The sequence below is a fragment of the Malaclemys terrapin genome, chromosome 7, assembly GCF_027887155.1.
Source record: "Malaclemys terrapin pileata isolate rMalTer1 chromosome 7, rMalTer1.hap1, whole genome shotgun sequence".
NCBI classification, from domain to species: domain Eukaryota; kingdom Metazoa; phylum Chordata; order Testudines; family Emydidae; genus Malaclemys; species Malaclemys terrapin.
In genome coordinates, this window is record NC_071511.1 from 77,396,515 (window position 1) to 77,421,545 (window position 25,031).

The 25,031-nt window shown below is 38.2% G+C and overlaps 1 protein-coding gene across 5 annotated transcripts in view; it reads right to left on the reverse strand.

Moving 5' to 3' along the window:
- CCSER2 (coiled-coil serine rich protein 2) overlaps positions 1-25,031 on the reverse strand; it is a 138,233-nt gene that overhangs the window by 46,748 nt on the left and 66,454 nt on the right. For 4 of the 5 annotated variants that reach the window (XM_054034773.1, XM_054034771.1, XM_054034775.1 and 1 more), the window contains exons 5-8: positions 20,040-20,199; positions 19,111-19,306; positions 3,039-3,122; positions 401-487 (exon numbers count right to left, since the gene is read on the reverse strand). In XM_054034773.1, the coding sequence (XP_053890748.1) occupies positions 401-487; positions 3,039-3,122; positions 19,111-19,306; positions 20,040-20,199 (527 nt within the window). Of the gene's footprint in view, positions 1-400; positions 488-3,038; positions 3,123-19,110; positions 19,307-20,039; positions 20,200-20,956; positions 21,064-25,031 lie in introns of those variants that run through there. The other variant, XM_054034776.1, reaches the window with a different exon arrangement.

Genomic DNA, 25,031 nt, shown 5'->3' on the forward strand with positions numbered 1-25,031 from the left:
GGCCACAGGTGCTTGGAACTGCACGGGGGCCATGCCAGCAGGAGGGCCCCCGCCCCGAGGTAAGCGGCAACTCTCTGCCCCTAGCCCTGAGCCCCCTCCCACTTACTCAAACGTCTGCTGCTGGCCCAGGGGTTGCCCAGCTCGGGCATCCCCTGAGCCAGCACCAGCCGCTGCAGAAGTCATGGAAAGTCACGGAATCTGTTACTTCCGTGACCGCCGTGACAGACTCACAGCCTTAATAATAAACAACATCTTTGTGATCCTGAAAGTATAAACGTTGAAGTAAAAAATCTAGCCCACTTAAAAGTCTTCAAGAGATTTACTATACAAATGTATGTTCTGCAATGCATACGTCTATTATTAAAATGTTTTAATTAGCAAAATGCATAGTTATACTTACAAGCTGGTGCTCTAATTGTTTGATTGTTTCATCTTTTTTCTTCAGATCTTCTTTAAGCTGCCTGATCTCATTTAGCAGATCTTCAGTCTGACATATGAAGTAATAGAAAAATAGGCAACATGAAGTTTTCTACAGGGGGGTAGACAACTATCTAATTTAACATCTCCCCAGGATATAGTAAATCAAATGCTGCTGAAGTACCAGCAGGAAAATATGCATTAATCACAATGAATTCCTCCTAAAATATGTTAGGCTCTGCTTTTATCTCATTGTCCACATGCTGACATGGGCTATTTGTACATAAGATGAACATACAGCTAAAAACAGTGGGGAAACTTGGCTGAACTGAACGTCTTTATTCCAAGACACAGGGTTGAGCAAACACACTGTCTCCTGTTAAATTTTTAATGCACGCTAGTTCCAATAAAAGTATTTTAAGCTCCTTTTTATTCACAATGTCTTTAGGATCTTTCAAAATTACATATGCTATTGAGAAAAAAATCAACACTGAGAATTACTGCATATTTATAACCCTGTTTATCCAACAATAAGTAGCAATGCTATAATTTGTGTGAATTGCAATTTGAAAATTATCACATGAAAGTAGACTAATAGAACATAATGAAAACAACAAAATAAATCACATTTTATAAAAAATTAACAAACAAGGATAACTATTTCTTGCACTGGGCAGAAAGTCCTGTTGAGCTGAATTTTAACTTAGATCAAACAGGAGACATAAGACTTAAAGAGAAAAATGTTTATGCAAAGTTTTCAAGGATTTTTAACCTTGACAGATATGAAATTATTGAGTTTCCTTAACATCTTTTCCTTTCCGTGGTATTTTTAAGTATTTATCAGTGAATTAATCATGCTGTTCAGCTACACAAGGCATTGTGGGGGCATATTTTCAGTTAATATTTGCATATGATTTCAGTTTAGTAAAGACTGCTTTTATCTGCTGTATTAGGATGAAACACTTAGACTCAAAGATATCTTATGGTAATGCAAACAACACGCAGCTACCCATTAAAAGAAGATTATTTAAAAATCACAAGAACTGAATGTCAATTAAACCTGGTTTGGTTTTGAAAACAGAAGGCAATACTTTCTTTTTCTAGGAATTATTCATGTTTCAAGACTACATTTCTGAAAGACCTGAGATAGTACAGGCAGCGTAACTAGCTCAAAAGATGACCACAGTACAAGCAGCAGAAATACAATTATATTGCACAGAGTGCCTGAAACGTAAGTATTTTAGGTCCCAGTCTTGCTGGTGGCTTGTATAGATGTCTCTTTGCATCCATGCGGATCCCTACTGACTTAAATAGAACTCCACAAAGGAGCAAGAGTCCATCTGTGCAGCCAGCTACAGGACTAGTTTCTGAAATGCAGGTCCTTTCCAGTAGATAGCCAAATTTAAGAAAGCTAAGAAATAGTCCTCTAATTTTATTTGTTTCTTATTTCTGGTCCATTTTTTTTTTTAAATCCTATACTATCAGTATCTTGCAGCTGCTGCCTGTAGACACTCATGGATCTTATATCAATTTTAAGTGAAACATACTCTCATACTACAGAGATGGACAACAGTATTCTTTTATAAAGCAGCACCCAAAACACATACCAGATCAACCCAAATGGAAAAGGAAAACCAGTTCTCTTCTGGGCCACTCAACTTTGTCAGTGTTCCTTTTAAATATCTATTGCAATCAACTCACATCCTTAATTTTACTGTGTTTCCAAAGTTCTTCCTGTGGAAACACCTGCACTTATGACTGGAAGACCCCACTGCAAGTTCTAGAACTTTGCAAATTGGTGGATAAGTGAACAAAAAAGGAATTGTAAACATAACAAAATTCATAAATAAATATTTTAATTACACTGTAATCATGCTTCAAAATAAAATAGAACACTATTTTACAGAAGTAATGAAAGCTTAGCAATGAGACTATAATTTATCACTCATTAAAATGCTTGTGGAGAAGTAGAGAGAGGGCCATATTTGGGGAAGATCCTGTGGTGGTGTAAATTGTCATAGGTTCTAAGGACTGGCTCCTTTCTGTGAAAATTATGGGATATATAGATCAGCAAATATTTAGGATAAAGAACATCTATAAAATTAAAACCAAGAACTTCACATGCCATTATTGTAACATGTCCACTGCAAATATGAAAAGGCATATTTTTTTTTCAATAATTAACTTGTGTGTCAATTTGCACACTGTTTTAAAGATTCAAACAGGCCATTTTACTTGAACAAACGTTAGATGGTATAAAAACAGGTCAGCTTCTTTTGGGGTTTGTTTGTTTTGAAGTGTAGGAACAACAAAACAAAATACTACACAAGAAATGGTAAAAAAAATATACTGTGTACCTTATTTTCAAAATATATTGCCATATGCAAGATTATAATTTGTCCATTTGTGGCTTAGCTATTAAACTAAAAAGAGATAATTTATTGCAATGTCAAAGAATGTATTATTTCACTAAACTGATAGGACCAGTGTAAATATAAGAACTGTTTCTCACCTCAGCTTTATACTGGCTTATTTGATCTGGAAGTGCTAACTTTACAATTATGTGCAATACTGATAAAAACAAAGTTATGCTATTCTGCATACAATCAATGTCAATTTACCTTATATATAGGCTCAACATCCTGTGGTTCTGGGCTTGATGGTATTGAGAGTGGGATGTCCTGAAGACAGACATTCTCATCATTCTGCCACAGAAAAGGAAAGGAATGAAGGCCCATTCAGTTTGTTGGTTGAATAGCTAGTTCCTAAAGTCAGTTTCAGACACCAAAGTATAAAAATTGTGAGCTTTGCTATTATATTAAAAGAGTTGAGATTAACTTTTTCCATACCACTTCGAAAGTCTGCAATGAATAAGAATCAAGAACAACATTTCAAATCTAAAACAAGCTTTATAAAAATCAGTGAAACCCCTAACATGCTTTTTTAGATCACATTTTCATGACTTTTTTCCTTGCTCTTCTTGTACCACTATTTGCATTGCATTTCCACGATTCTTACAAAGCCAAATAAATTGCAATTATGTAGTTCTGGAACAAAATGTATTTTTAATGCTGTGACACTGTACTTATATTTACTATTGTAATGTTTAGCTGGTACCATCTCTTCACTTACAATCTGTGCCTTATAGAAGAATGGTCTGTCAAAACATCTCCCTTAATATTAACAGCGAACCACATACATGTGTTATAACTCAGAACAAGAAACCTGTCCCCCAATGGTTCCAAATACCTGTCCAGAAAAATAATTAGTGAGAGGGACACAGTGGAGTGGTAGACCAAAGAGCCTGAATTAGTGTACATCATTGTTGAAAACCAGGCTACATTTGCAATGTTTCACTTTTCAGAATCCTATGCATCTGTCTCCATTTAAGAGTTGCAATAATTAGGAAAAAATATAACATGTCTGACCAATATTAAAATGTGACTCACACCTAAATTATACTAAAATAGTTCTTACCTCAACTAGGGATTATTTCTTAAATTCAAAAATATTTTTGCTTCTTAATAGATTGACTAATAGAGAATGAATCCACAACTATCAGACCCTATTTTTTTTTTTTTTAAATCAGCCCAATATGGTGCAGAGTGAAAAGGCACATTTTATTTTTAGCACTGCATTCTGAAATTAAGCACAGCCAGTACAACTGCAAAGATCCTGAAAAGATGACAAAAGATAATTGTATGACTGCTTCCTGAAGCGTTTAAACAGCCATGACAAACATCTGATAATGTGAAATGCTCTGTACCAGTGATACTCAGTCTTGAAAAGCCAATTATGTCAAAGAATAATTCAGACAAAATCATTGGAGAGAGATTCTCATGTTACCACATTTGTGTTACCACATTTGTGTTACAATGTTTCACATGTTGCCTCAAATCCCTACACACCACCACAACACAAATGTTACAATGCACCACATTATTTTAAGGTTTTTCAAGGCTTCACTTCTGCTCCCATGCTATGGAGAAAAAGGGTTCTCTTTCTGCCTAACTCACTAGCTTCGGAAAGGGAAGGGGATTATTTGTGGTTGCTATCCCGGTCACTTGGAAGGATGAAGAGTGATCCTGTTTGTTTCTCAATATTTGCTCAGTGATCCCCACGTGCCTCAGGTAGCATTTGGAAAACTGTAATTTGCCAGGTTATCCTTCAATCAAAACAAAGAGTTCTAGCCACACTACTAGATTCCACGAGTGCAAATGTGCCTCTATAGCCACAGACTGATTAAAAAAACCTAATGGATCTTACTAAAATAATTACCATGGATATGCGTGTTTTGCCGCCTAATCCATGTGAATTTCTTCCCATAGAATTTTACTATTCAATTACACAGCGCACTTGCCACTGAATGAAGAGATCTTCAGATGCTTTTTATAAAAATTATCAAAAAATTTATACAGAAGAAATTACAATGTAGTTTGAACTGGTGAAGTATTTTAATGAGATTCCCCTTTACATGTTTGCTTCTCCATTTGCCAGTATCCACTGGCAGTAACAGCCATACATCACAACCCTCAGCATCCTTAAAAACGGTGTAGAAATTACCACATATTTTTTGTAAAAAATGGTTTTGCTACAATAAAGTTTAAACTGAATTTACACTCGCAAGATACAACCCTGCTCCTTACAATGCCCAATCTTCTGCTCTTTTTAACATCTGACTATTGATTCTCAACAGGGTCAAATTTCATTTCAGCTTTTCTTACTGAAGGCTTTTGACCACTTGGTGGAGACTGTAATTTAGCTTAAGCATCACAGGGCATACAGAGTGCCATTCACTTCACCAGCTGCTGCTTGTTCCTTCTGCGCAGCTTGCCAGTAACATGTGCAATACGCTCATATGGGCAGATAACAGTCCACTTTGATCAAGATATTTGTAGGATGATTTTTATTACAATATTATTGTATAAAAACAATTTTAAAGGGAGTAAGGTACTCGGTAAGAAGCAAGCAGTATCTGGTGGATTTCATTACACTGCAAATGCCTTTTAATGTTAAGTTAAATGGTTATGCCTTTCCGAATAGTTATATGCACTTAGGAGAAAGGGTACGCACAGAAACAGGTATTAGTTTATGCATGGGAAATGAAGGCTATTTTAGCAAATTCAACATCCAATTTAAATTTAGATTAATTTGCATACATTTTTTAAAAGACTGTCAAAGGGGCCTGGAATAATTCTTGCCACCCGCAGATGCAGACAACTAAAGAGGAATTCTAGTTAAAACTACTGACTTCATTACAAAGGGAATTAACATGTGTAGGATATGTCACATCAGCAACAAGAGGTTTGTATGCGTTATGATAGTTATCAGTTTTTTAAGCCCTATCATACATTTTTATATTTTCAGAATCAAAGCAAGATTCAAGTTCATTTTCACGGCTCTTCCCATGATTAGGTGAATCACTTCCAATGCTTACAGTACACAGGTCTAACAATATATGTCCATTGGAACCTCAGCACCCTATTCTGCACAATATTAATGACTACAAATACAATTATTTTAGAAGGAGTTCAGCGTTTTCCTTCTTCCCTCTTTCTTTTCAGCTGTATTGCCAACATGAAAAGTTTATCACCAGAAGGAGCACCATTTTCCCTATGTAAAGAAAGGGAGCTTCAAATAGGATTAGCAAGAATAACTACAACTAGCTATTAAGATATACTGTATTTTGACTGGCTAGATATAATATTTAGTCATGCGTCACCTTTTCGGAAATTTGAACAACGTAAACCTTTATTTTCAGAAATATGTAATAATGCATTAAATAAAGCTGTTCTCTTATGCTGTCATGTAACATTGGACCTAAGTTTAGTAAGTCAACCACCAATATATATCAAACAACAACATGCATACATATATTAATTCTTTATTCAATTGACATTTTCTAAATAACTGGAATATTTTATTGCTTATCTAGGAATATCAAAAGGCTAAATGTAATTATAAATGGGCTAGTCACATTTGTGCCTAATGTAGCTACTCAATAAAACACTTCTTTGCAATGAGGACAGCTTCAGTACAATTTGATGTAAATTCAAAGACATTGGAAAGCGCCAGCATAAAAACAAATACTTTCCAAATATGCCTAATTTGAATTTTACATAGTAAAAACCAGATCAGCAGCAACACAAGACAATTTTACCTAATTTCCTTAATTGAGAGTTGATTCTGGAAAGTGGTGTTGTTAGAGAGAATAGAAAATTAATCCAATAATATTTGTAACTATATTCTAATTAAATTTAAAATGCGTGATAAACAGCTTATAAGTCTCAAATTCCAGTAGTCCTATTATGATTACTTCTGACATTTATTCAAGTTTAGACAAGGAAACACACTAATTGAGCTTCTGTTCTACACAATGGAATGTCTCACATTTAATTAGCCATGTAGAAAGCTGAAAACAACTTATAACGCAGAACTGTTTCTACACAGCCTATAAATGACATTGATTGCATTGATATTTAAACCAAGCAATCTCTGTTTTGACAAAAGATCGATCATTGCTGCTTTATATCCACATCCTTCTGTTTAAGGATTGTCCTTTTCTGTTGGCTATGACTACCAATAATCCGAGACAGTAGTTATCCATACATATTTTCAATTTCATTATTTTTGTTGGAATTTTTCTCTTCCAATTTGTTTTACTGGACTTTTACATCCTGACTCAACGAGGTACTTAAGCATGTGGCTAACTTTTAGGAGCCCTGTTGTAGTCACCTGGACTAGTCACGTGCTTAAAGTTAGGTATGCATTAAAGTACCTTGCTGAATCAGAGCCTCAAAGCTGAAATCAGAAGTGGTCCCAAGTAGGTCACTTGGAAAAGCATCCACACATCTTATTTGTAGCAATAAAATCATAATACATGTGCTCTCCCCCTCCATCTTCCTGCTGGAAAAACTAACACACCTAAAAGACAAAAAGCTGACCCCTACTCACTCCTCTTAATTGCTACATTTTTGAAGAGCAACATTCATATTTTCATAAACAACTTTTACCACTTTAAGTGCAATGTGTTTATTTTGTACAATAAAAGTTTGGTGGCAACAGAGTAAGACTCAAAAGGCACAGTTCTTTTACAGTGCCCTGGGATTAAGTCTAAGCAGTCAGTTCTCATCAGTTTAAATTAAGAATTGAGCTGACTTCAACATTGCAATCACAATGGCTATTACTTAGAGTGGGCCTTGAATTTATTCATGACATTTTTATTTCAGTTTTAAACTGGAATATGAAGCAGAACCCACACAAAGTTAATTTAATTCCAAAGAAATCTGCATTTTTGTTAAGGGTCACATTACAGATCAGCTGATTTTATTGTCTTAGAATGGCCTTAATGAATGTTATGTGTTTAATTTTAAATGCTATACACCTAGATATAATACTTAACAGCCCTTTGTTTCAGAAATTAATTTTTTCTCTAATGCAACTTGTGTCACTCTAAATGATTTAATCTACTTTTAAAGTATATTTGAAACAAATACTGAAGTGCTTATTTTAAATTTTCAAGCCTGCATCGGTAATTGTCACATCTATACTTTAGGGTGGGAAGAAGTATTTAATATAAAATACTGGTGGAAGAGTACTTTCCTTGCCTCTCTTTCTGATTTCCCCTAAGATACCATAAAAACTCCATTTGACTAAAATTGTGTGGGTCACATCCCTGAACAGGCACTAAGACACAAGAAAGAAAGATTTGGCCTCCCATTTCTTTTTTGGACTATAATTTTTTAGAGAGAGAAGGAGGGCGAGGTAATATCTTCTATTGGATCAACTTCTGTTGGTGAGACACAGAAGCTTTCCCCATTTTTTATTGAAAATATTATAGTTCAATTTACTTGACATGCCACAGTGTGCCTTCTGCTGTTTCATTTAGTTTGGTACTTGATATAATGTTTTACCTTTTTTCATATGCGTCTACACTGAGAAACAACACATTTAGTAAGAGAAAAAGTATTTTAAAAACATTTACACTGTTATTCCATTCCTTTCAAAAAGGGGGGTGGGGGAAGAGTAAAATCTCCAAAAGACAGATGTCGTCCACCTCATAATAAGCCATCATAAATGAATAGATCTCAGAGTTGGTACTGGTTATTACCTCAATCAGGTAAGCTAATCATTACACCTTGGGGATTCTCTGCAAATATCTGATTATACTAAGTAAAATACAGTATTGAGATTTGCCGTGTGTACAGAGATTGAAAATGTTTGTCAGTTTCCTGCTCTTGAGTGAGGCTAAGCTTTTGAAGCTTTCAGCAGAGAAAGGCAAATATAGGGCTAAGGTAAAATCTAACTACCATCATTTGCATTAGTATTTCATATATAGTTTCACTTGGACCATTTACCCATTTTCTCTTTGCAGCCTACAAAATAAGAGGAGATCTATGCATTAAGGTTCCAATTCAGCAAATCAATGGGACTAGTCAGATGCTTAAAGTTAGGCACTTGCTTAAGTATTTTGCTGAATTAGAACCTCAGACTGCTAGAGAATACTGATGCTATTTGGTATCACCAGTTAAAATCAAGAATTCTTTGGAAAAGATACCATACCTAAATACATTACTATTCCCCCAACCTTTGCAATTTACCAATCACAGAAGTTTTGTGCTCCACTAAAATAAATAAACTGAAGTCACCAGTTTAAGTTTTATTTAAGTTTTTAATTTATTTTTTACTAAAATTTCACCTCACTTATTGATAGAAATAGTTGTGGTTGAGTTCATATTGATGTCACTGTAACAATTAACCAAATAAAGTGCATCTCAAATCTCAATTTTTTTCTTCTTTTGTGTGACATTTATTTATACATACAGTGCACTGAATTTATAAAAATCAACTGCATATAGTCATTAAAACTACTGAGACAAAATCATTCCTATACTAACTAAAATACTCCTCTCGTAAGGATCTACCGGGACGGATGTAATTCTTATAAAAGGAGTGCATTGTATTTTTAAATAAAAAGAATGGGACCAATAAAATCAGGCTAAAAAAAATATTACCTCTGACTAGTATGAGTTCTGTCCAAGATCACACTGTGAAAATTAATTAAGGTAAACTGCATTTTGTTTGGATGAGTCACCACTAATGAGAATCCCTAACCTAAATAACGACCTCATCCATTAACACCTTAAAAGCTAACAGTAAAAACACACCAACAAAACCCACATCTATATGTTTCTCACAACACCAAAGGTCAAGCAGAACTGAATAAAGATACTTATACTGTTTATATAGAACGCTTTCATGAAAAATGTTTCATAATGTATTTGAGAATAAAATATTTTAAAACAATTGTTCTGGTCTTTTGGCTCCTTTGTTATTAATGTGTCTGTACTGTGATCTTTCATGCATATTAACCAGTGAATGAAGGTAAAAATCTCTGTGCCACTCCTGGGTTGCATATTTTCTCATAACCACCCTCTAAGTTTCCATACAAACAAAACCTACCACTAACAGTACATCTGAACTCTCTCATCCAACTGTTAAGAGAGAAGTGGAATAGCCACAATAGCATTTTGTGGATCTAACTAGTCCAAAGTACCACACTCTTACATTTGTTAGGAGTAGGTTTCATAGCTCAAACTAGGGGGGGTTATGTCTGTTGCTGACATGCAACAATAAAAAAGCAATATTTCTGAATAAAAGCAAGATTTCATATTACTGTTATTTCTGATAGATTCTTTTAAAAGAAATTTCAGATCTCCTTTATACAGCATAAAGTACTAAAAATAGGGCTCAAACCCATTTTCCCTTTTGCAGTTTATACCACAGCTAATTTTCTGAAGTTATTTGTTTGCTTATTTTAAGTCTTTTCAGTATACAGTATATGGACGGTCCAGTATAAACTGTAATTTCTAACAGTCCAATTATAAAATATTAACTGTTTTCTGCTATTTGAAGGCATGTTGTGTGCAATCAGCAATGAAGTTGATATGCTCTGCTACTACCCAAAGTAGCAATTTAACATGGGAGAGAATTAACAAAAAATATTGGACTCACTAACATGAAAAGTGAATGTAGTATACAAGTTTCAATTACTGATTTCCATAGTGCTATTTTCTAACAAATTCTAAAATATCCTATGGTTTTAAAAACTAACATCTAACTAACAAGGAGAGAATACCTCTCCTTACCCAATTTATTAGTTTAACTAAAACAACATACAGTAGGTTTATCTAGAGAGCCAGCCTCTGAGGTTCTGTGAAGTCTGTGGTGGGCCAAAAATATTAGAGTTAATCTCAGTTTTCCTTGTGAAGACAGGCTTGAAAATAAGTCAACTATTGGAGTTGATGGTTTGCCTCATTTTTCATTACCACTAGACTAACTACTGTTCCCTTAATTTGAGAGCAACCCAGACAAATTCACAGCTGTGAGGAATGTTGCTCAGGTTTGCTGCTGAAGGCTATGAGCTTGCTGCAAGCTCCTTTCCAGCAAGCCACCTGCAGCCATACTGGCTCTAGAACTGACCAATCAGCACAGTGCCTGGCTAAAAAGGAGGACAGCTTGATAACAAGTAATCCACAAGACCATTTTACTTTCATACACATAGCACAAGGAATTTAGCCATTCTAATCCTGGCTCTGTAGCTTTAATCCAATCACTTTTAATCCAATCCAAACCTTTCTTAGTTTCCTCTATCCATAAAATGGGGATAATTACTTACCTTGAAGGGATGTCATGATTAATAATTTGCTACATATTTTCCCAATTAATTACTGTTGTTCTGCCATTCTGCCAATTAGTTATCATATACAAAGTACTACAAAATCCTCCAGTGGCTGGGGGCTTATAGGTCCCAGTCCTCATTTATTTGAACATTTATCCCTTGTAAAACGCTAAATGTTTGCACTTCTACAGCTGTGTTTACCTGAAGATTTCTTAACATTTTCGATAGTCTTAAATTTGGAATTGCCCCAACATATCCACCTGAAAATTCTGAAGCCTAGCCCAGTCCCACATGTAATGGTGTATATCAGTAGTTCTCAAACTCTAGCAACCCGAGGACCCCCATTTTGATTTACAATTTTTCGCAGACCTTCAAGCCCCCAACTCAGCCCCAGGCCCTACCCCCTCTCCACTCCTTCCCGCCTTTTTCTACCCCCTGCCCTGAGTGCACCACTTCCCTCCTGCCCCACCTCCCTCCCAGCACCACCTCCTGCATACCACTGAACAGCTGTTCCCCGGCATGCAGGAGGTGCTGGGAAGGAAGGGGAGGAGTTGATCAGTGGGGCCTGCGGACCCCCTGGAGTACCATCTGCAGACCCCAGTTTGAGAAACTCTGGTGTAGATGATGGATAGGCATCAATTATGTCGGAACAGAAGAAAACAAAGGCCCATTCAAAAACGCTGAAGCTAGCTCCCGCCCCTTCCCCCGGAGTGGAGAAAGAAAAGTCTCTTGCCGCAGTCTGCAAGAGAGACAAAAACAACCATTTCAAATACAGAAATCCTTAACTACATTCACCCCAATCCTGAAATAAAATTAATCTTTAGAAAATAAACATGTCAGTTAAAAAAACCCAAACTCAGAACAGAAATAATTATCTTTGCCAGAATTGAGCAGCATCACAAAGGAGCTTTGGGCATCTCATGAACCGAAAAAAAAAAAAAAAAAGTGCAGCATTTCTGCATTGGAACAAGAGCCTTTCCTACTCCTCCTCTTGTGAAGGATATGGTAGCTCCACAGGACATGCCTGGTCTCCCCTATGGATCCTCACCAATCCCCATTCTATTTTTCAGTGCATAAGCTGTAGAGACCAGTTTCAGTTTCATACTGCTATTGCTTAGAATGTTCAAGGCTCTCATCATGCGGTGAAGAGAAATCAACATACAGCTCAAAAAAACCTCCAGAGAGAAACAGAGTTCCGTTAATTTTGATCTTCCTAGATATTTGAATCTCACACTAACTACAGCAAAACATTCTAGACTAGAAATGCAGATTGACACAAACACTAAACCTTTGTGCTTCTATCACTGACTTGTAAATCAACAGCATGCTCCTACTTTGCAGACTTCCCAACTTCTCAGTTGAATAATTTATCTAAAAGATTCCTTTTTCTCTGAAGAAATTTTTCAAAGACACACAAATCATGACTATGCTGTCATTTCAAACCAAAAAAATCACCCAACTTTTCTTCTGCTCTGATCTATCACCCTGCTTTAAAACTGCCATACCACTTACTTGCGAATGCCTAGATTGTGAAAAAACTAAACATGAATATTTTCATAAGACAAGAGATTTAATAAGAAGTGTTATAAACCGTATTACAAGCAAAATTCAAAAAAGTCATTGGAAAAAATGAAGAGCAGCAAGGACTTCCATGTAAGTGAAAATATAGAAGTCGTATCTAAGGAAAGCACATTTTGTGGGTTCACGATACGGATAACGGGATGACTAGAGATAGGGCTGAATTAAGACAATAAAGGGGCCTAGGTACATCTCCGTATGTGGGTCTCTCTTTGATCTGTCATGGTGATGGGCTCAAGTCCCCCTTACCAATTCCATCCTTTGTCCATATGGCCTATATTGAATTCTTCGTATGTTTTCCAGTGAAGCTGAAAAAGACATGACTCTTTTGTCAAGCCAGAATTTCATTTTACACAGTGCAGTGTTGTTATCCCACATTGTTCAATCAGCATCTGTGAGGTCACAGACTAACTCACACTGGGTGAAATGCTGTGGGGTAATTAGCACTGGTATCCCAGAAAAGTGACTTTAAAAACTTCTTGTTGAAATGAGGATTTTAAAAATTGGAAGTTTTGAATCCAGAGGTGTATCCCTAGCAGAGTACACCAATATTTCTTTATGGAATTTTATTTTTATAATTAAAATACTTAAACTTGTTTTAAAACAAGTTTATTTGGTTGTTACAGAAGAAACCAAGGCATTAAATTAATACAATACTATATTTAAGATGAAATTAGCGGCTGCTACTAGTCTGTTATGATCTAATGTATATACATAGATGTGATGGTGGATGCTTCCCACACTCGCCCTGAAGGGGTTAATGTAGGCCAGATGGGCCAATTAACCTGTTAGGCTGCAAACAGGACATTTAGGCTGAGAGGAAAGCCCTAATACGGGGGAGCTCCCCTTTGCAGGAACAGGCAGGGCTTCTATAAGGCTAGGGAGCTGGTAGTAGAAAGGGGGCTGCAGGGAAAAGGGCTGTAGTCACTTTCCCTCGGACAAGGGAGAGAGGGGGATTTGGACTCAAACGGAGGAGTTTGTCTAGCAGATCCAGAGGAAAGGGGTTTAGCTAGAAGGATGGAGAATACGAGCCTGGGATAGGCAAGTAGGAAGTAGTTGAGGGGAGCAGGAGGAAGGTTTGTGGTTGCCCGGACCCTTGCTTCTGGAGATGGGGCCCTAGACTGTAACTCAGAGTAGAGGGCAGGCCTGGGTTCCCCTACCAGCCATTGAGTGAGTGGCACAATTTGGGCAATTAATTTAGAGGCTGTTTGAGACCATGTGTTCTCACCACTGAGGAAGTGGCCCAGCCACGGCTGCTGACTTAAGGACTGCCCGGGACTGTGAGGAAGACATGGACAGTATCCTGGAAGGGAAAGACTCTTGTGACTTGGCCAGAGGGCTGAGCCACAAAGGCGAAGCACTGCAGCTCCTGAAAAGCAAGCGAGGGCTTCAGACCGAGAGTATGAGACAAGGGGCCAAGAAACCGCAAAAAGCGGTGGCTATCTTACAACAGAAAAACTTCAAAAACAGACTCCAACGAGAGACTGCTGAGCTGGAATTGATATGCAAACTAGATACAATCAACTCAGGATTGAATAAGGACTGGGAATGGCTGAGCCATTACAAACATTGAATCTATTTCCCCTTGTAAGTATTCTCACACTTTTTATCAAACTGTCTGTACTGGGCTAGCTTGATTATCACTTCAAAAGTTTTTTTTTTTTTTTGTCTTACTTAATTGGCCTCTCAGAGTTGGTAAGACAACTCCAACCTGTTCATGCTCTCTGTATGTGTGTGTATATATATAACTCCTCAATATATGTTCCACTCTATATGCATCCGAAGAAGTGGGCTGTAGCCACGAAAGCTTATGCTCTAATAAATTTGTTAGTCTCTAAGGTGCCACAAATACTCCTGTTCTTTTCACAAAAAGGTGGTGTCAGACTAAAAGAGCTAATCCCAAAACACAGCCAGGAGGAGGCGCTCCAGCAAAAGTAGATGTTCCTGTGACAATAGGACATACCTTTTTCTTCTTTTGGGAGCATGAGTAGGTTTTTCCCCCCATACTTTCATTTCAGAAGTTATAATAGATTTAAAAATCCCTGTCCCAGTGATTTGCAGTTATTAAAAGAACTGAAAAGTCCATATTTAGTGTGTTACATTGTCTTTGTGTCAAAACTTGTACAAAGTTCTCTATGAACTTAGTAACTCAGTTAAATTTAAGTGAACAAAACTTAGCAGGTCAAACTGCATTGCTGAATTTGTCTTTTTTCCTATTTAGCCAACTTATAAGAATATTGGTCTGATCTAGTATGGCAATTTCTGTGGTCCCTCTAGTCCTGTATTCTGTTTCTGAAATAGCAGATCTTTTGTAGGAAGGTGCAAGCACACCCAGAGTTGACAGTTATGGAATAACGTGCTCATACTGCATGTTTTTCCTATGCCCCGTAGGATAGTGATTTCCTTATGCTCTGAAGCATGACTGATTATATCACTTATTTATTTTAATAGCCTACCTGAATGTTCTCATTATCAATATAAAATGTTTAATTATTTTTAATGCTCTATTGTGACCGCAACAATAACTTGCAGCAATGAGTTCCACAGGTCAAAAGAATAGTACTTTTCTTCCTTAATAGCCTCTTATGAGGAACTGTGTCAAAGGCTTTTTGAAAGTCCAGACATATTAAAATAGTAAGTTGTTTTACCCACTGTTTAGTTAACATTTAAAACAATTCCAGTAGATGAGAGGCAGTTTACTTCTACAGAAATTGTGCTGGTTTGTTCCTACCATACTGTGTTTATCTAGTTTGAATTCTATCATGTTAGAATACTATTTTTAATTGTTTTAATCAATTTCACTTTTACTGAGATAAGGTTCACTGGACTGCAATTCCCAAGATCAATTCAGCACCTTTCTAAAAATAGATACTTGCCATCCTCCAGTGCCCTTGTACAATAGAATAACTTTTTAAAAAAAAAGATTACCTATTGATATTAACAGTCCAGCCATTTCATTTTGAAGTTCCTTCAGAACCCGTGTGGGCAACAAGGTTTACTTATTGCTCTTTGCTTTATCAATTTGCTCCCTTTTCTGACAATACCTCAACTTTATTACTTGAAAAGAGTAGTCTGGAGGCAGTGCTCTCCCCACCTGTGATGAAGACTGTGATGATCATTTAGTTTCTCTATAGTGGTCTATCTTCCTTAATTGCTCCCTTTCCTCTCCGGTAGTCTAGCAAACCCACTGATTCTCTCAAAAGACTTCCTATTTCTGACATACTTAATTTGACTTTTTCCCTCCCCCCTTTGGCTATTTGCTTTTCATAGTCTGTCTTAGCCATGTTAGTTTCCATCTTCCATTTCACCTACCATAGTTTATGGTCCTTCCTATTGGTTGAACTTCAGCTGGATTTCCATTTTCTGTTTGGCTCCAATTATGTTTTGAATCTTACCATTTAACCACAGTGTTCTCCCTCTCTCCCCTAGTACTATTTTAGTTTAAGGGTGTATCTTAAGACTCCCATAATTCAGACAGAAGTTAAGTAGCTGAGACTAAACATTTTAAGTTTAGTCACTTCTGACTTTAAGGTCTTTTTAACTGGCTTCTTGATTTTTTTCAAACCTCACTTCCTAAAGTTTAGTATTTTCAGTCTAGTTTTAAACAGAATACCTCCTGTGAGTATACTGAATATTATGCCCATTATTCTCTACTTCACATACTCCACAAATACAAGAGAAGATAATGAAAACAAGCATTTTCCCCCCTTAGCCTCCTCTTTTCCAAGCTGAAAAGTCCTAGCCTCTTTTTAGTATGAGTCCCACATATTTTCTCTTGCTTGTTTTCTGAGGATTTTCTCAGAGAACCAGTCTCAAAAAAGGGGGTGTGTGGGTGGGAGAGGGGCTAATAAATAGGAATTGAATGGTTTTTGGTTTTGGGTGGTTTTTTTCAGAATTCTGCAGGGGGCCAGCTAATCTAATAGAGAACTCAGTTTACTTACCTAACAATGCTTCCTTAATTAGGTTTAAGTAAAATCATAGAATGATGGTAAGAAAAGTTTCAAGTGCAATATACTCTCAAAGAAAGTTTAACACTTGTTCGTGTTACTAGTATCTAAAGGTGAGCAGAAAGCAAGTGGCAGTTCTGTTTATTTCAGCAATAGGTGCTGAAGGTCAAGTTGTCAGGAACAAATAGGAAGACACTCAACATCAACAACCCAAAATAAAAACTTTTCGCTACCGCCAAAGCCTGGGACAACAGTCCCCACTCTACCTAAAATCCTTGTATTCCCTAAAATCACAACTAGCAAATCCCATTTGAGCCAACATTTCACATAAATCTTTCTTAATATATTACACAGTTTTTCAAACTTTTGACACCCAAAGGATAATAAATTAATCCAGAAGGGTTTTGCAGACGCTATGGCTTCACTTTTTTGTTGGGGTGTTTCAATGAAGTGTGCACCAGGATTTTTGCAACAAGATTATGTGCCAACTAGGAACTGAATTGAGGCCATAAATTCACTTCACAACTGCCAAATAACAATTAGGCTATGTCTACATTACAGACTTTACAGTGTATCTTGTGTAGCCAATCTGCCAACAGGAGAGAGCTCTCCCATCAGCATAATTAAACCACCCCAATGAGCAGCTGTAGCTATGTCGGCAGGAAAGTGCTGTCCACACCGGTGCTTCTGTGAGTGCAACTTATGTTGGGCAGGGGTTGTTTTTTTCCATACCCCGACTAACTAAAGTTTTACCCACAAAAGTGTTAGTGCAGACATAGCCTTAGACTATTGATTCCTACTTACCAGTGCCAAATCTGAAGCAATATTTTTAGAGATAAAAGTTTCTGTAACCCATTAGCAATCTCTTGAAAATCCAGGCATCATTAAAACTATTTTAAAAGCTTTTAAGAGTCAACGAATGCAACATTTTAGACAGCATATCACATTTTCTTAACTCTTTCACAAATTTACATGTGTATGTATTTTAATTTTATATTTGCAATAACCAAATGATTAGCCTTTGATACAACAGTGTATGTGAAACAATTAGTTGAGCCTGTCCTACAAGCCCAGGTTTAGAGTGATAATTAAATGTGATCAGCTGTAGTCACGCAAAAGCCACGTTGGAGGTTATTACTCTTACAATAAAAGTAGACTTCTTATGAATGATGGGAAATAACTTTCAAAAGAGGGGGTGTTACCCAAGTCTAAAGTCAAATATACTGTTGTTGAACTGCTATGCAATATGCAAGCCTAGCCAGGGAGGGGCAACTAAGCAAATCATCTCCTATAAACTGAGTCATAGCAAAAATGAAAGCTACAGCCTTGTTCACAATTCACACAGCTTAGTCCATAGAGAACAGAAAGCTTTGTATTCTTTTATATGGTTTTGAAGAGCCTAGAGACAGGGCCAGCTCCAGGCACCAGCCCACCAAGCATGTGCACTCCGGCCGGTCGGGGAGAGCCGAGAGCCCCGGCCGGGCTCGCCGCCCTGCTCCTGGCATTCTGGCCGCCGGGGGCTCTCCGCCTTGCTCCTATTTTTTATTAAAACGGCAATCTCCTGATGACATCCAAACTTTCCATTTGCCTTTCACAAAGGAATGAATTAGGCTAATTGAAGTTCTCTCCTGCATTAGTGACATGTAAATATAAATCAATTCCTTTTCTATTAATTTTTGCACATTTGGACTTTTAAAAGTTAGAGTACCCAAGTTCTTTGGAGTTTCACAATGCTTGGCAAATGTAGCTTTCCTGTCTGATTTTTAAGAGAGTATCTTTGAAACTGAAGATTCGTGCTTTTGCAGAATCATCTTCTAGCTTATTAACTTAACTCTGTCATTTATTTGTCAAGCTTTGTAGACACATGAAAGAAGCCTCTTAAGAAGTTTTAAACAACTCATCTTTTTTCATGTACTAAAGAGCAGACCAAATTTTAGCACTGCATGTGAACTGATAATTAGCCAGCAGTCAATAAGCACATTGTGCTGACATATGGATAAGGTGAAAAGCAAGCAGGCAAGTGAGTTCTTAAGAATTTTACCCTGGGGAAAAAGCTGAATTCTTTGATGTGTATTTGACAAAGGAATTGAAGAGGAAAGATTTTACTCTTTGCTGCCATCTTGGACTTCACCATTAAGTAAGGAGATCTGTCTTACCTGCACTGAATCCCATGCTTTGTTTGAATCCACAAAAATTAGAAGATCACTTATTTACCAATTTTCCCTCAAAAATAAATAAATAAATAAATAAATAAATAAAACCCCCAACAGGATAGCTGTATCTATTTTTGTGGAAATGAATAGACAAGGCTCCTAACTGGGACACTTTTACAGTACTAGGAAGGTATAAGTTACTTTTTAAGTATAAATTAATGAAAACAAAATCTTAAATACTGCTATCATTCATTATATAATAAAAGAGAAACCGTGGCATATTAAAACAGACACCCCTTCTCTCTCACTTTTCTTCTCTTTATAATACACTAACCTGGTGCAGTAATCTTTTCAGTTTTAGTAACTGAGTTTTTACAGCTGTGCAGTCTTGAACCATATGCCGAAGAGTCATTTCATCAAGCATCACTGTGTTCTCCCGTAAGCCCACCAACTGTCTAGGAGTCTGGTAGATGTTTGGTGCTCCATAGCCTTCAAAGTGACCAATAGGAGGCTCTAAGTGGCTGGAGCCCCTGAAAGAAATTTTTTAGATAAAATCAAGAGCAGTCTTAATCTAGAGCTAAAATCTGTTTTTTAATGAGAGAGCATTTTAGTATTGTGTGTATTATTAATGCTATAAGCAATTTTTAAAATTGCAGAGTACTAAAGTGCATAGCTACACTTATTTAGATTGCCGAGTGAAGAAAAACGTTCACAAAACAAAGCCAGTGTTATCCTGATATAAAATTCTGCACGTTATTACACATCTGCAAGAAGTGTCCCACAAACTAATTCAATTCCCAGTAATCCAGGATCAGTTCACACCTGCACCATCATACAAGCAACATCTATACAAGCTGGCTTGCAAAAAATGCCACACTATTTACTCGTTAATACAATAGAAACAAACACTTTTCCATGTCACATGACAGCTACTGGAACAATGAAACCAGGAAAGCATTTTCCCTTGAGCATGTATGCTGAAATTAACTGTGCATTTATAATATTGTTTAACACACAGAAACTAGTTCCAGCCTAGGGAAAAATATTTGCATCTAAATTATAAGTCACTGGCAAAGATCTGAGTTTAAAGAAGGGAATGTTAGACCAGTACCAGTATAAGTGTCATCTTCTCTCAAAAAATCTAATCATGGGCACACCACTTCTCTGAAAATGCTATAACCTCTCCTTCATCAGAAGAAACCACACATCAGAATACATTAATTTCTAACAACTCCCTCAGAAGAGGTGCAACACAGTCCTTACCTGCTCAGGTCATTTTTACCATGTGGAAAGTGGCCTGCATGGCCCAAGTGATAGTGGTCTTGTGCACTCCAACGCTGCGGTGTCCTCTTCCAGAATCCATCCTGCTGCTGTCGCGTATTTCTGTCTTGTCTATCATAACGATTCATATTTTCGCACTCCACTACACAGATGTTTAAAAAAGTTATGTACATAACATAGTCTAAAGGAATTCACTACACACAAAAATACAAGTAAATGTTAATCAGATGATACTACTAATAGATGCACAAGTACAATCTGAAACATGAATTCTTCAATCTGATCATAAAAGCAAACTAAGCTGAACACACAAGGATTATAATTGTCATAAGAGACCACCTGTAATGGCCTCACTTTTCATCTCCACAATCCTTTTTGCAATAACTTCAGGAGTTATATTGTTTAAATAAAAATAAAAAGTGATCAGAACCTGCAGCAGAATCTACAAAATGTAAAACTTAACATTTAAAACATTTTTAGAAGACCAATTTGATATTAGAAAATGTTTTCTCTCTTTTTACTATCAGTATCATTAGCCTTTTAAGACTGAGGAACAATACTCAAAATATAGGACAACAATATTTTAGAGAGGCCAATACAATGTTCTGCAATGAACAACAATTTTTCATTTTAAAAAATATCCCAAACTGGCTGTAGCCTAATTTTCTTTTAGCGTCAGAAAGAATCCTTAAGAATTTTAAAAATCTTTTAAAAACATTAAATGTCTTCAGATTTAAACAGCTTTTGTCCACAAACAGTTTGAGAAGACTGAATTTGGCAACAGCTTGTAAACCACTAGAAACAAAGCCAAAACTCAACTACAATCCCTGCAGTCAGACGCCGCAAAAAAATTAAAGTTATCAACTACTGTTCTGCTGCTAGACTTCCCTGTCACTTACCCAAAGAGAGTTTTTCCTCACATTGTCAGCATGTCTCTAGAAGAGGAACTTTACACAACAGAACATTGTGTTACTCAGCTGCCTACTCAGACATAGTTGTACGTAAGACATTGATAAACAGGCCTTCCTTCCTGCTTCGTTCCCAGCCTGCGTTTTGTTGGGAAGCAAGCCCAGTTTTACCCTGTGATTTAAAACTACCATCCTCACTCACTGCGTACATACTTGTTGAGCTAGAACTGTTTCTATATATAGCATCTAAGCACTATCCCAGACTCCAGAATGGAACAAGCAAAGTTTCAGTATGCCTATGAAGTATTCTGAGGGCGTTGGTATCAGTTAAATTATGCATAATCCTAAACTGACTAGGCAGCAAAGTGCATTTAAGGCTCAAAGTAATCCTAAATTAAGATATTGTTGTAATAATTAATCGTACCTATGCTCAATTTTATCAGCTACTTTTATAATCAAAATAATCAAGATATGAGGGAAAAAAATCTCTTAAAAAGTGAATGGATACATAAAACAAAATATAGTAAACAATTACTTTAAAAAGCTGCCTCCTATAGCTGATTATAGAGGAGTACATTACGAAGTATAAACAAATACATTTATAAGTAATTTCATTATGATTCAGCTTTGCAAACAAAATTGCGACTCTACATAGAGTTGCCAACTTTCTAATCGCACCCTTGCTGCGCCCCCTGCCCAGAGGCCCCACCCCTGCTCAATCCATCCCCCCATCGCTCATGCTCCCCCACCCTCTCTCCCGTTCACTGGGCTGCAACAGGGGATTAGGGTGTGGGAGGGGATGAGAGCTCCGGCTGGGAGTGCAGGCTCCGGGGTGGGACCATAAATGAGGGGTTCAGGGTGCAGGAGGGGGTTCCAGGCTGAGGCAGGGGATTGGGGTGTGGGAAGGGGTGACAGCTCCGGCTGAGGCCACAAATGGAGGGTTTGGGGCGCAGAAGGGGGTCAGGACTGGGGGAGGGGGTTGGGGTGCGGGAGATGGTGAGGGCTCCAGGGTGAGGCCAGGGATAAGGAGTTTGGGGTGCATGATAGAGCACAAGCTGCAGGCTCCAGGAGGGAGTTTGGGTGCAGGAGAGGGCTCAGGACTGGGGCAGGGGGTTGGGGTGCAGGCTCTGGCCAGGCGAAACCTACCTCAGGCAGCTCCCAGAAGTGGGCGGCATGTCCGGCTCCTAGGCCAGGCTGGCCACAGGGGCTCTGCACGCTCCCACAGATGCGGCCCCTGCAGCTCTCATTGTCCATGGTTCCCAGCCAATGGGAGATGCAGAGACGGTGCTTGTGCAGGTGCAGCATATGAAGCCCCCATGGCTGCCCCTGCGCCTAGGAGTTGGACATACTGTCCACTTCCGGGAGCAATGCGGAGCTGGGTAGGGAGCCTGCCTTTGCCCTGATGCGCTGCTGACCGGACTTTTAGCAACCCGGTCAGCAGCGCATCAAAATATGAATTTTGCTTATTCAGTTATTCACATCTGCAATGGTGTTTCCAATTTCTCCTCCTCAGCACTATTCTGCTCTCTGTATTTGAAATTCAATTTTTGCATTTGTGTTTTAAGAGCTTTATAAACAAAATATTTTTAGTACCGAATGCTATTCTATTAAGGGATTCCCAGTAGTTTTCCAATAAAATTCCCAGCCACCATTAGCGGAAGACCACTCCCATCGGGGAACAATTTTTTGTCCTTTGAGTGATTTCAATACAGGTGCCATTGTTGTTCTTAGAGATACACTGCATATGTCCATTTCATTGTAGGTGTGCATTCACTTTGTTCACTAATGCTAGTGAGTTTTCTCTAGCGATACCTGTAGAGATGGCCCCTCCAATTGCCAAGTTCCTCATGCTGCAAAGTGAAGGTATAAAGGGCAGAGTTGTCCCTCTCATCCCTTAGTTCCTTCACATTGGAATACTCTAGTAGACTCCAATGCATTGGAGAAGGAGAGTGGGTCACATAATGGACATATGCTCCCTATCTTAAAGAACAACAGTTACAGAAAGGTATGTAACCATTTTTCTTCAAGTGCTTGCATATGTCCATTACACTGTAGGTGACTCCCAAGCTGTTAGTGTAGTCTGTGAGGCTCAGAGTCTCATCAGTAGAGAGGCTACAGACCACCTTCCTACATTTGAATCCTCTTTTAATTATGCAGACAGTGCATAATGTCTGATGAAAATGTGGACTGAGGACCACATTACTGCTCTGCAGATGTCCATCACTGAGACATGCACCATAAATGCTGCTGAGATTGACTGAGTGCGCCATGAGTTGGTCAGAAAGTGTTCCCCTTTGGCAGTGTTACAGAGTGTAATACAGTCTGTGATCCATTTCGAGAGCCTTTGGGTGGTGACTGGATGATCCCTCAAACGTTCTGCATAAGAGACAAAGAACTTGGATGAAATTCAAAAGGACTTTGTCCTATCCAAGTAAAAAGCTCAATGGACGTATAGGGTGTGGAGTCTTCACTTATCCATATATGAATTTGGTTCTGGAAGAACACTAGCAGACAGACTGATTCAGGTAAAAGTCAGAAATAATTTTCTCAAGGCACTTCGGGTGTGGTCTCAGCTGCACCTTGTCCTGGTAGAAAACAGTGTACGATGGCTCAGTGACCAATGTATTCAGCTCACCTATCCTCCCGGCAAAGGGGACGGCCACCAGGAAAGCTACATTCACTGACAGGTGTAAAACAAACTCAAAAGGAGGGTCCATATGTACAGACAACAAGATGCACCTAAGGACTAACTTTGACTTCTATAGGTTCAGAAGATAATCCAGGATCATTTGAATTTTTGTCTGAGTCGGGGACATACCATGGGAGGCTGGCCAGATGAAAAAAATATTTCCACTTATTCAGGTAAGTAGCTCTCGTGGATGATTTCCTGCTATTAAAGAGCACATTCCAGACTGCAGTTGAGCCTCCTCTGTATTCAACCATGGAGGAACTATGCGAGGAAGCCCACCACATGATTATGTGACAGCAGGTCTCTGTTTACTGGTCACAGCAAGAGTTCTTGAGGTGTTAGTCTGCAGACATCTGAATACCACATCCTTATAGCCCAAGCCTGGCCAAGATGGATCATCCAGCCATGATCTTCCTTGAGCTTGAGGAGGACCCTGGCAGGTATGCATACAGGAGCACTTTGCTCCAAGAAAAGAGGAAGGTGTCTGATATTCATCCCAGGCTGCAATCCGGCCTAGAGCATAAACAGGAACACTTCCTATTCTGACAAGTCACAAACAAGTCCATGAACAGAAAGCCCCCTATGTGAAACAACCAGGCTAAAATGTTCATGCTGAGGGACCATTCATCGTCCAAACTGAATGATCTGCTCAGACAATCTACCATGGTGTTATGGACCCTGAGCAGGTGATACGCTTTGAGAGGAACCAAGTTCCATAGCTTGACTAACTCTTTGCAGTCTGATCTGACTCTTCCTTGTTTGTTCACATAAGAACTGCAGCAGTTATTGGTAAGCACATGGACAGTCTTGCCCTGAATGCGAGGGAGGAAGTGCTAGAGCACCCAGAAAACTGCACATAATCCTAGGATATTCATGTGTAGTCCACAAACTTTGAGCTCAAAGGTTGCTGAGATGCACTCGCCACCCCACAGCTCAAGCAACTGTTACCAGAATCATGGGAGGGAGGGGAAGAAAGAAAGGGACTTCCCTGCACAAGTTGTCATGGCTCATCCACGAGGTCAGAGACAACATCCTGTCCAGGATTTGCACTAGCTTGTCTAGGTGATCAATTTGAGGGCAATAGAGTGACAAGAGCCATGCTTGTAAGAGGTGCAACCTATCATGAGGAATGACATGTTCATACTGTCATGAACCTTAAGAACTTCAGACAGTTCCTCACAGTGGTCTGACGGTGATCCTTCAGGGACTCCTAGAGGTCTAGTATAGCCTGGAATCTGGAAAGTGGCAAGGAAACTTCTGGCAGAGATTGAATCAGGTCCATCTGTTACTCCTGAGGGCATTCTGCACCAAAAAATTAAAAAATCTGCACACAATATTTTAAAATTCTGCAAATTTTATTTGTCAAATAAATGTGGA